General features: G+C 44.8%; 1 protein-coding gene across 4 annotated transcripts in view; it reads left to right on the top strand.

Moving 5' to 3' along the window:
• Positions 1-13,003, top strand: part of LOC147892100 (uncharacterized) — a 197,082-nt gene that overhangs the window by 43,889 nt on the left and 140,190 nt on the right. For all 4 annotated transcript variants that reach the window (XM_087388324.1, XM_087388325.1, XM_087388326.1 and 1 more), the window contains one exon: positions 9,149-9,217. In XM_087388324.1, coding sequence (XP_087244450.1) covers positions 9,149-9,217 — 69 coding nt within the window. The remainder of the gene's footprint in view (positions 1-9,148; positions 9,218-13,003) is intronic.

Consider the following 13,003-nt stretch of genomic DNA (forward strand, 5'->3'; position numbering starts at 1 on the left):
ACAGGGCCTAGGCGGAGTTCCACACCGTCACCGTAGGCAGCTGATCCGGAACAGCTTCATCCAGGTGTCACTGGAGGTGCTATTGATATCCTTTTTATCCAGGAACATAAGCTGGATGCCAATGATTGCTCTAAGTCTGGCAAACTGCTTTGAGGACATACCTTCTGGTCACCTGCTATGGGCACAAGGGGAGGTACTTGCATTTCGGTCTCTCTTTCTATTCTCCCCTTGGTTGCTGGTCATGGTATTATCTCCCCTTCTAGAGCTCAATGTATCATTATTTTGATTGGAGGGCGTAACATTGGTCTTCTCAATCTTATGCTCCCAACAACAGAGGGGAGCGGATCTTCTTTTGGAAGGAGTTACTCTCTTGGGCCCCCATTGCAGATTCTTGGATCATTGGTGGCGACTTCAACATGGTTGAGTTGCCTTCAGACAAAAAGGGAGGCAGATAGGGTGGAATTCATTCTTTGGAGAGGGCAGCCTGGGATGCCTTCCTCTTTCAGTTCAGTGGTAGGGACACTTGGTTGGATGATGCCTTTCATATTATGCCACAATCACTCCTGTACTCTTGGTCGAACAGGAGAATACACATGCCCATTCATGCACGGATTGACAGATTTTATGTAGACGATTGGGCACTTGACAGAGGAGGATCTGTATGCATTTCTACTGGGGTTTCCACCTCAGATCATTTTCCAGTGGTGTTGTAGATTCTTGAGCCTCATCGGAGAGGACGCTCTGCCAGTGTCAGGATTCCAGATGCTTTTTATGCAGAGGAGAGCCTCACGGAGGATATTTTACAGAATTGGGTTTCTCACATACAGGGTGGAGCTGTCCACCCATCTCAGGTAGCTGCAGCCTTATCCGGAATTAGTGACTATTATCATACAATCGCTGATTCTAGGAGACGTGAGATTCTCAGATGTGAGATTGGTATACGCCAGCAGTTAGCGTACCTTCAGAGGGAAGAGCAGAAGAGGCCCACAGATACTTGGATTTAGGAGCGTCTTGCTACAGCAAGGGCTCATTTGCAGACATTGTTGGTATAATATGCGTTTCATGCACGGGAATCCTTTTGGATTCAGATGGGTGGCAGCATCAACAAAGACTTTCTCTCTACTCATGGGCCCAGACATAGTAGAGATAGTGTTTCGCAGCTTGTTGACTCAGACGGGGTGTTACAGTCAGATCCTGATGCTGTCATGCGTGTAGCTTCAGATTTTTTGGCATCCCTTCTTACTGCAGATCCAGGCACACAGGCCATTGATGATGCCAGAGAGGTTATTTGGTAGTGTATCCCTGTATTGGTGAAGGATGAGATGTATGTTTCTCTTGATGCACCTTTCACCAATGCAGAATTCAAGACTGCATTACTTGCCCTTCACAAGGGCAAGTGCCCAGGTTCAGATGGACTTACCCCCTCCCTTTTTATTACTTTTTGGGAGCAGATTGGTGATCACATTATATCAGCCCTGCAGGGCTTGTGGGACTCTGGAGAGATGCCGGACTCACTTAGAGATGGTCTCATTCATCTCATCCCAAAGGGGGGTAATAGGAATCTTGTGTCTCAATGGAGACCCATCACTCTATTGGGCACTTTTTACAAGATTCTGGCGAAAGCCATCAGTCTCTGCGGCTACAGGTTTTTCTTCCAGATTTGATTCATGACACGTAGACAGGGTTTGTGCATGGTAGAAGTATTTTTGATAATATTTTCTCATTTTGGGAGGCCTCAGAATGGGCCATGCAGAGCCACCAGAGATTGGTCATTCTACTCTTGGACTTTGAGAAAGCTTACGACAGAGTAGACTGGGATTTTTTAGAGGGTACTCTATCTCGCTTTGGTTTTTCAGATGCATGGATTAGAGGAGTATCCTCTCTCTACAGATCAGCCCATAGCCAGTTGCTCATTGGGGGGGTAAGAGGGGACAGGTTTCAGATTTCCAGATCCGTCCGCCACGGATGTCCTCTTGCCCCGTTTCTTTTTCTGTTTGTGGCGGAAGCTATGAGTATCTACATTAGATATCAAGCTGATATTTATGGGCTGAGGCTTTCTATCCGCCGGGAAAAAGAGCTCCTGGATAGTGAGTTGGCAGATGACATGGCTGTTTTTTCGGATGCCTCCCCCAGGACACTCACTTCCTTTCGGACAGCCTTGGATTTGTTTTGCACGGCTGCAGGTGCAGACGATATCTTATTGGAGGTACCGTTTCAGCCAGTCAGGATAGTGGGCTTCATGGAGCATGGCTCTCTTTCACAGTGGTACTTGGATCCTGACCCGCTTCTCCTCGCCCTTGGCTCATGGAGGCTGTGGCTCGCTGTGGCTCTATGGAGGTGTCCCAATTAAGTTTTTGCAGTGGGACCCTAGGGAATGGGAATGGATAGATGAAGGGCACAGAGAGAAGGGCATCCCCTTCTTTCGTTACACGGTCAATAATGCCAGGAAATTCCAGCTCAGCTATAGGGGTTGGAGGCCCACCAGAGCTCATCATTGGGAGAACTTTCAGATTCCTGCTGACTTGCAGAATTTTTTTTGGTAGAGACTCTAGAAATCTTTTGGCTTTCTATTCATGGTGGGATAGCAGTAAACCATTGGAGGTCCAAGTTCGGAGCTGACCCTTCTTGCCCTCGCTGCCTTTCTGCTTTGGAGACAATACAGCACTGCCTTTGGGATTGCAGATAGGCGAGAATCATATGGAAGGGGATTGCAAAACTTTTCAGCACTTTTGTTCACCTACCTTTCTATATGACCTGGAAATCAGTGGCTTGGCTTACTCTTTCAGGTCCCCAAGTATTTTTTGAGAGACTTGATTCCTCTTGGGCTCTTCACATCCGACGACACCTTGTGGAGTCATGCTCTCTAGAGGATGTTCGGGCCACTCTTTTCAGGGCTGCTCACTCCTCGGTGGACTCTCCATGGGAGATCCTAGCTAGCATTGCAGCATGGCACATTTGGAGAGCCAGATGCACTGAGGCTTTGGAGGGTTCTCAGGTTCACCCTTCTCAGATCTTGGCCAGTACTTGGACAGATACGATACACACTCTGATGGCCATTTGGGCGACCATGCAGGGATCATCTCGAGCAGCCTCCTCCAGGAGAGTTACTTTTCTCAGAGATTGGAGTGACTCTCCCTTCTTTGCTGAGACTTCTACAGGGTTGAGATGGCATTTTCAGCCTCAGCCTTGGTTTCTTTCTACCTCATTCCTCTGAGGTGTTTTTTATTACATGCTTAGCATGGTGTATTTTGACACAGAGCTTGCTCTAGCGGGTTTCTTTCTTACTTAATAGAAGTCTCTTTTTTGAAAAAAAAAAGATGGCTGGAATCCTAAAACCGGATGTGGTTTTGGCAATACCAGCAGTGGTTTTGACGATGGGAGCTGATTTTGAAGGGGCTTTCACACTAGGATGAGGCACCCTGCTTCAGTGACTGCAAATATGCAAGAAAATTTGGAGTTGATCAAAACCACCCAATCGAAAAGCTGTTTTCTTGTTTCAGCAGGCGATTCTCGCGATGAAACTCATCCAAAAGCTCTCCAGAAGGCTGGACAAGCAAAGGGAATGTGCGGCAATCGCTGAAGAGACGGTTCCATTACAAGATCAAAGTGATGGCAGCAGCATCGGACTTCAATGGAGAGGCTAAGGAAAGGGGAGGGCAGCTCTACCTTGGAGGGAGAGGGTAGCTTCCATTTGTGGGCCTCCCTCATCCTCTAGGTTGAGCTAGGAGAAGGGAAGAGGAAAGGTAGGAGAGGTGGCTCTAATACCACATGAAGGAACATGGTGGAGAGAGGGAGAGAGAGTGGGTAGGCTAGGGGGAGAGGAAGTGATACTCAAAGGAAGACATAATGAAATGGAAGGAAATGACTAGAGCAATGAACAAAAGGAGAGTACTCACATGTAGACCAAAGGGCTTGTACCTCAATACTTGATTGATTTGACAATAGACAAGTACAACTCTTATATAGAGCACACACACACATATGAACACCAATGTATATGGGATAACTCCCAATGTGACACGTGGCATCCATAGGACACACTAGACTAGAACTCACACTAGAACACACTAGAACACACCAAACTGACTCAACTTGGCTTATATTCTAACACCAGGATCCCAGTGGCTTAGTGTTAGATCTGAGAGTGCGCACCTTGAGCTCCAGGACACGGAGGTTCATCGGGCTAAGTTTTCCTACCAGTCCACCCAGGCCCATTGGGTTCAGCAAGGGGATAGGATGACGAAGCAGTTTCTTCATACCACTGGGCTTCAATCGGTAGGCACACAACTACAACGATTACGGGATCCGCATGGTATCTTGCACATTGATCCACATGATATTTTAGAGCTGACCACAGATTTCTACAGCCATCTCTTTCTGGCAGAGAGGGTGACTCCAAGTTGCCTTGTGGCCCGTGAGTTAGTTTGGGACCGACAGTAGTCTCAAGGGAGTTGTGTAGGAGACTAGAGAAGACTTTCACGAATGAGGAGCTTTGGGAAGCCCTCAAGGCCCTCCCGACCCAAAAGTGTCCTGGCAAAGATGGTTTCACTCTGGCCTTCTTTCGTAACTTTTGGGAGATCATTGCCAACCCTTTCTGCTCAGCGTGCCAAGAGATTTTTGACACGGGTTCCCTTCCTCAGTCCTTGAGTAGGGGGTGGATTTGTTTGATCTCCCGAAATCTAGAGATGACTCAGACATCTAGCAATGGAGACCGATAACCTTGTTGGACACCACATACAAGATCCTTGCTAAGGTCTTGAGTTTGTGTATGCGGCCTCTTCTCACCGACATCATCCATGATACACAGATTGGCTTTGTATAGGAGCATAGCATCCTTGACAACATTTTCACGTTTTGGGAGGCAATGGATTGAGCTAGGGAGGAGTCACAACCTTTGGCCATCCTTCTCTTGGATTTTGAGAAGGCTTATGACAGGGTGGAGTGGTGTTTCCTGGAGGGCACTATGTAGAGGTTAGGTTTCTCAGATAGATGGATTAGAGGAGTCTCTGTGCTCTATGCGGGGAGTTCTAGTCAGATGCTTATAGGTGGACACATAAGCGAGGCCTTCTCTCTGTCGTGCTCGGTCCGCTAGGGCTGTCCCCTAGCTCCCTTCCTTTTTGTGGCGGAGGCATTGGGCTACTACTTGAGATCGCAGGTGGCGGGTCTCACAGGGTTGAGGCTCCCAATTAGACAAGAGGAGGAGTTGTTGGATTCCGAGTTTGCAGATGACACAACCTTGTATGTAGAGGGCACCACAGTGAGCTTGGAGATAGTCTGGGGAGCCCTGGCTATTTATTGTGAGGCCTTCGATGCACGGATCAACTAGACAAAATCCATTGGTTTCTTCATAGGCTATGAGGAGACACAGGAGATTCGAGAGTGGGGGAGTGCCTTTGGCTTCTGCTGGATCGTGCAAGGCCAGACAGCGAGATACCTAGAGTGCCAGGTGGGTATTGATATTACAGCAGAGCAGTAGATCACCCCGATTCTTGAGAGTGTTCGGTGCAAGCTTCTCTACTGGAGCTCGGCCAAACACCGTCCCTTAATAGCAAACCATGTCCTTCTTGCCACGGCCTGGTACATTGCCTCCTATTGGTGCTTTCATAGAGGGTGCATTGGACAGCTCTGACACTTGGTTCGGAATTTCCTTTGGGTAGGTTCAGACGGCACAAGGAATACCAGAGCCTGGGTCGTTTGGTAGATCGTGATTATGCCGCAAGCATTGGGAGGCTTGGGTATCATTGATCCTAAAGTGCAGAGCAGAGCCCTCTTGGGCAAGTTGGTGGTGTGCGGCCTCACCCCTGGTACAAAGCCTTGGAAGCTCCTCTTATAGTAGTAAAGGCTTCTCAGGAACACCCCGTGCACTCGGGGGCAGTGGCAAGATTCACACAAATGGATCTTCTCAGAGGACACCTCAGGGGGAGGAGTTCCCCCATGATGAGGAGCCTCCATAGGGTATGGAAGAGATTAGCAGGGGGTCTCATCCGTGCTCAGCCCTGTTGAAGAGAGGAGTTTGAGCGCCAGCCTCTCATTTGGCACGCGGAGATCAGGGATCAAGATGGATGTATGCTAGGACAGCGGGCACACATTGGATGGGCACAGTGAGACAGTGGCCTGGCCTGCTTCTTTGGCAAATGGTGCAGATTACCCATGGAGGCAGAGGTGAGGCTTGGAGCCATAGCACATATGCGAGGGGCAGGGCGGCAGACCAGTTTGCGGCCACGGAAGATCTTCTACTTTTTTTGGCTTGCCCACGGAGGCTTACCCATAGGCCCGTGGTTGGAGCAGATGCGGGTGGAGGGGTGGTGTCATTGTTGCCCTGCTGGTGTTCTAGAGACGATCCCTCATTGTCTTTGGTGTCGTAGCGCAGAGAGAATCTGGATGGAAGCCCTCTGGATTATGACATGCATGTAGTGCCTTCAAAGAGACTACACCTGGCGGATAGTGGCCTGGCTAACTGAAGGAGGTCACACATTCCAGATTGATGAGATCTCTCCAGCTTATTGGATACAAGGTCAATGCATTCAAAGGATAGAGCTCCATTAGGCGGTCCTTGTTGATAGCCGCCGCGATCCTCATTTTCCTTCAGAGGATAGCGTGTGGGAGGTATAGCCAGTATCACGGCATGGAACATTTAGGCTTCTTGTTGTAGTCTCGTGGTGGGTGAGCATCATGTTCCACCCTCAGCTACCATGGTTGCCATCTGGCAGGATATCATCTACACCCTATGCTCCATCTGGGACCGGGGGACCCCGGGCTCTAGGGCAGGCGGCGACTGTCGCAAGGCGCACACGTTTCTGCAAGGCTTGGCATGCAGGAGTTTTCTACATATTCACTTCGCGAGGGATTCGCTGGTTGTATAGTCCCCCCACTTGGTTGTTAGCCCCTGTACTAGAGATTCCCTAGGCAGTGAGCTGAGTTTCTCTGGAACAAGCTGGTTTTTCTTCTTTCAGCCTTTATCGTTTTTTTCCATACCTAGCACCTTCGGGGCTGCTGTTTTGTATGAAGTTTTTTCAAGCATTAATAGAAGGCTCCTTTCTTTTGCCAAAAAAAAGACTCTACTAGAACTCCTAGTAGAACACACTAAAACACACTCGACTTCATGTTCTAACAATTTCTTCATCTCACCGTCGCCATCGCCATGCACTTGTCTGTCTCGTGGTTTCCATAGTCTCTTCTCGGTCTTCTAGCTTCTAGATGTTGCTGGCAAGTCCTACTACTTCTGATTCATAGGCTTTGTGACAATCAACTGGTCCTTGCGATGATCTCAAACAACAAATCGGCACTCACGGCCACAATCTCTGTGTATTGATGACTTCTTGTCTTTTTGGCCAAAGTTCTACCTTTGCGACACGTAGTGGTGTTAATTTTTTTGTCCCTTTATTTCTTATCCTAAGGTTCTCTTATTTCTTTCCTAAGGCCCTTGGTTGTTACGGACTAAGTACTACAAGATGCCATCCTCATGCAAATCTGCAAATAGGAAAAGGTTGAAGGTATAGAAAACCGCAACAAAAAGGAAAAGGAGCTGGTATTATAGTTATGCAAAACAACAAGGATTTTCTGAGTTCCTTTGCAACACCATGCATCTATATGGTTTTGGGGATTTCTTTGTAGGAAAGTCACACATTGCCAAGCAATAAAGCTTGGTAGAGAAGTTCACAGATATTGGATTCCATATGTGGCAATCCAAAATAATGTATTTACTCATGCATAAGAATTTGTGGGTATTAATCAAGGGGCGCGACACACAAGAAACTCTAGAAGATGAATGGGAAAGAAGCAATGAAAAGACACTCGGCTATATAGCCTATAACCTTGATGATGAGGTTATTCATCACATTGATGATATCTTTAATGCTAAGCATGTGCGGGAAGAGTTAAATAAAGTATTTGGCACAGATGTACGGCACTCCAAAGTCAAATTGTTGATGCAACTCTACAATCTCAAATATAACCTAAAGGAAGATCGTACTAGTTATCTCAACAAGTACAAAGGAATATGGCAACAATTGGCAACTCTCAAACGCACTCTTGATGATGATGATGAAGCCAAATTTGCTTGCCAATTGCATTATTAATGGATATAGTACATTGGTTGAATTATTGTCCAATATGAACAATCTTATGTTGCATGATATTGAAGCATCTCTATTGGAAAAGAAGTTAATGGAGGACAAAGCTTCCAACTCTACTCGTGATCAAGCATTCATAAGCACTAAGACATGTTTCCAGAAGGGAAATTGGAAGGTGAAATGCACCTACTATGGTATGACAAACCATGAGGAAAAGTATTGCAGGAATAAGGACAAACCACAATGCACTATTTGCAAGAAGTATGGACATTATAAAAAGATAGGCTAATCTTGTGGAAACATCTATCTAAAATAATGAACCTCTCTTTTATAATCATTTTTGAATAAGTTTGCCTTAGGCACCGATGATGTAGCCAAGGGAGCTAGAAGGAATTGAGTGCTCGTGAGTGACATCCTATTTTATGAGGAGTCCATGAGAGTATGGAGATTCCCACATCCTAGTTTCACCTATTTGGCTAATGAGCCAAATAGGGAACGAAGGGGATTAAAAAAATTATAATTGTTATTTCACACTACACCTCTGATGAAATAGGTATTCGGTTAATACTTAATAGAATTCTCTTTTTGGAGAAATAGGTATTCGGTTATGACCAGCCTAGCATCAAGGGGGGGTGTTGAAAGATGTGATGCTAGAGAGCCTTGATAGTGATCTAGAAAGGAAGAATGTATGATTGGATGGAGATGATTGTTATAGCCTAGAAGGAGATGGAAGTATCTAGAAGGAGGAGATGGATAATGTATTCTGCCTACCAATTACCTCTGTGCCATACAGTGTGTTTTTTAGCCTCCATAGTCTGTTGATTGGATGGAGATGATTGTTATAGCCTAGAAGGAGATGGAAGTATCTAGGAGGAGATGGACAATGTATTCTACCTACCAATTACCTCTGTGCCATGCAGTGTGTTTTTTAGCCTCCATATCTGTTGCTTTTCATTTTTCTTTTGTTTTTATGGGTCAATATTTGATATAGGTTTGCTGGAAATGACCTTTTGCATGCCTCGCCAGTAAGGTTTTTTCACCTCTGAAAACTTTTTGGTTCTTGATGTGATTTGCAGATTGGAAAACGTTCCCCAAATGGTGGTTTTGAAATAATTGCTCCTTTTGCTGGCTCTCCTGCTGAAGAGGTGGTTTTTTGCCCTTCTAACCTTTCTAAATTTGTCTATGCTGTAACACTTATGCCAAGTTGTGAATCGTGTATGTGTGTGGCTCAGCAAATGTTTTTCTCTTTTTTTTTTTTCCCAAAAAGATCACTTCATTAAGTATGAATGAAAGCCACAAGAGCAAGCTCAAATGCGGGAGTACATCATTATGTTTCTCTTTGTGACTCCTTCATTAAGGGGAATAAAAGTGGATTTATAAATATGAAAATTTCAGAGATAACAGGATGACTGGCTCTGCTGTGGAGTGTGTATCTATGCTGGATCCGGGAAATGCTGCACCCTATGTCTTGCTATGCTACCACAAGCTAGACTGTGAATGGTAAGTTGAGATCTTTAAAGAAAACAGAAGAATGGAGACTGCATCAACCAAATAGTAGGTTGTGTCGATCCCCTTCCAGGTAATCAGTCGTTGCACCTAGACAAAGAGGAGACGGACTCTATTGCACAGACAAATAAGCTAGCCTGGGTGGAGTCCATGATAATGTGTTCAGCTGCACTATACATTTGTGCACTCCAGGTGAAGTCTGGAAGTTTGAATGAGCTTTCAGCTATCATGAGCTGAGTCATGGGCGATGATTTTATATGAGTCAAAAAGTACTTGATTTGGGTACTGTGATTAAAGGAGAAGGATTGGAGCAACAAAGGGCTATTGGAGGCTTTCCTGAGTGGAATCAGAAACTGTATCTAAACTCTATTCTCAACAACTAAAGTGAAAGATGTTGGTAGCTAGGTTCTATCTGCCTTTCAAAGCTTTGGGAACATCTTCAAATCAAGAATAGAAAGAACTGTGATATAAGCTCCCTCAACCGAAGATTTTCCCCTTGTCAAATGAATATGCAAGTGACGAGCTCTTCACTACATCAGGCCTTTGAACTACCTATCATAATTTGCATCTTCAAAAGGATATCCCATTTGTCCCTTGTCACAGTCTGCAATCTGTCCTACAGCACTATATCAAAGGAATGTGGTGAACAAACAGAGGTGTTTTAGCTATTTGGCAAGCTTCCTTGCTTCCTCCTACAACCCATATCTTGTTTTTTGCCATCCCCTTTCTGCTGATACATAAATGCGTTTAAATGCTTGTTCAGCATCTTCTTAGCCTCCTTATTCATGGTTTACCTTCTCTTCAGTCTGCTATCTCCCAGTGTGCTCTATTTTGTACAGCAGTGTGCGTGCCAGCTTCAATCCACAGTTATCTCCTCACCTCTCTTTGTTATTTCGCTCCCCCCCTTTTTGCCAAACTTCTCTCGTGACCTGGTTTTTGCCCCTCTCTTCATTGCCATTTTCTTCTGCTACTCTGCTCGACTCTTCATCTTCAAATGCCTCTTTCTAACCTAGTTGTCTCTTTGCATTATATCCATGCTTGAGTATTGCTACTCTCCTTGACTCTTCATCTTCAGATGCCTCTTTCTGACCTATTATCTCTTTGCATTATACCTTGTCTCTTTTTTGGCCTTCTTGAGTTAATGTTTTCTAGTGGTAATTTCAAATCCTTTCTTTTTTATGACCTTACTTTCTTTATTCACAATATAATCCCCCACCCCACCCCCTACAGAAATATATTATGCTCGTCAAGCTGGTTACATTTTCTCCAATAGTCAATGCATTTCTTTTTTCCCCTCTCGTTTCTCTTTGATTTTAGGTCTTTGTCTCCTACTTTGATTACCTTTTTGTTTTTTCTTATATGGCATCTCCCTTATGCCCCCTTTTCTCCCCTCCTAAGTGTTGCTTTCTACCCATCATCTTTGTTTTAGCCATCATGGAAATTTTAGCATTTGCTTTTGATATTTGAATAGTAGGGGTCGCTCAGAAGCATCTGCATTCTACTAAATCAAAGTCCTGTTTTCCTCCCAAAGAAGATAACTAATCGATTGTTCAAGGATGGGTAACAACATTTCCTGTGCAACATTGCTACTAACATATTGTTGAAAAGTATGGTTTAATCCATTTAGGATTGTCTAAACCAAATCAGCTTTTTCAACCTTCACATTAAATGTTACATTTCATGATTTCCTTTATATGTAGGCTATTATGCCCAGGCAGGGTGAAATAGAAGGACTTTTAAATTATGTTAAAGCTAAAATCGTGAGTGTTCTTTGCTGCACAAAAATCTTTCAAGGTGTACAAAATATCAGGAGTATCAGTGTCCTCTATGCGAGTAATCACAAACCCTCTCACTAGATTAATTATGAAGATTTTCTAAGCTCATTAGGAGTATTAAAAATAATTGTTGACTGTCTACTTCCAGATGTGGTAGTTGGATGTTCTTTGCAACTTATAAGCGTCAATAATCATCCAATCAGATATAGATGTTATTCTTGACCAACCCTCGTGGAGTGAATATGTAGAAAACTCCCACTAGCCAAGCCTTGCAGAAACGTGCGTGCCTCGCGACAGTCGTCCTAGAGGCCGGGGTCCCGCACTCCCAGGTGGAGTGCAGGGTGTAGATGATGAAGTTTTCAATATTGATTTTCAAGTTGCAACCCAAAAATTCACACCTGCTATTTTAGATTCAAGCTGGATTGCATTCTGGAATTCAATTCGGCTCTGCAAAAGTTGTGATTGTTAGGCAAGGAATTATTAGAATACAGTAGAAAAGCTCACAAGACAAAATTTGTTTATAGATTAGGGTATAAACAATTTGATCAACAAATGATGCAGATGTCCTCCACTTGCTTTCTCATGTGATTTCGGACTGTATGTGAGATGTATCTTCTAGCGTTCCTCACAGCTAGACTCCAAAACTTCACTTTGGCACTCTGATACCATGTTGGAGTAAAAGGGAAGTTGATAGATGCAAATGATGCATTTGTCTTCCACTTGCTTTCTTGTGTAATCTAGAGATGTTACAGCTAGATTGGGAAACTGCTTCCGTCACTCCTATACCATGTTGAAGTGCAGGGCACCGAGAGAAGAGTCTCCCCCTCTTTCGATACATAGTCAATTATGCTAGAAAGTTTCAACTTAGCCTGAGAGGCTGGAGGCTGACCAGAGCTCCTTATTGGGAGAATTTTCAGATTCTAAAGATTTGCAGGATTCATTTTGGAAGAGACTTTCGAAATCCCTCCAAAATGGAAATTTCACTCTTTTCTTTTGGCTTTCTATTCATGGAGGATTGTAGTGAACTGGTGGAGGTCCAGGTTCAGGACAGGTTCCACATGTATTCGCTGCCTTTCTCTTGAGGAGTCTATTCAACATTGCTTATGGGACTGCAGACATGCGAGGATCATTTGGCAGGGGATTGCCAGATTATTGAGTGTTTTTATGCGCTCTCTTTTTTTCATGACCTAGGGCTCGGTAGCTTAGCTCTCTCTTTTTGGACCTCAGGTGTTTTACGATAGACATGACTCTTCCTAGGCTTTGTCGGATGGGACGAGACAAGGTTGAGTCATGTTCTTTGGATGACGTTCCTATCCTTCCTTTAGACTTGCGCGTGCCTCTGTGCATACCTTATGGGAGATCTGGCAAGCATATCACTATGGCATATTTGGAGCTTTAGATGCACAGAGGATTTGGATGGTTCACAAGTCCAGCCTACATATTGGTCAGTATTTGGGCAGACATGATACACAATTTGTGGCCATTTGGGTGAGCATGCAGGAGTCTTCATGGGCAGCCTCTAGCAACAGGAGTGTTTTCTCCAGGGATTGGAGTGGCTCCTTGTTCTTCTCGCCCCCACAGGTTGAGTAGCACTTTTAGCCTCAACCTTGGATTTTCTCTAGCTCTTTATAGGAGCTTGATTTGGCCCTA

Source organism: Dipteris shenzhenensis, chromosome 17 (genome assembly GCF_047967505.1).
Source record: "Dipteris shenzhenensis isolate YYH24624 ecotype China chromosome 17, Dip_SZ_1.0, whole genome shotgun sequence".
NCBI lineage: Eukaryota > Viridiplantae > Streptophyta > Polypodiopsida > Gleicheniales > Dipteridaceae > Dipteris > Dipteris shenzhenensis.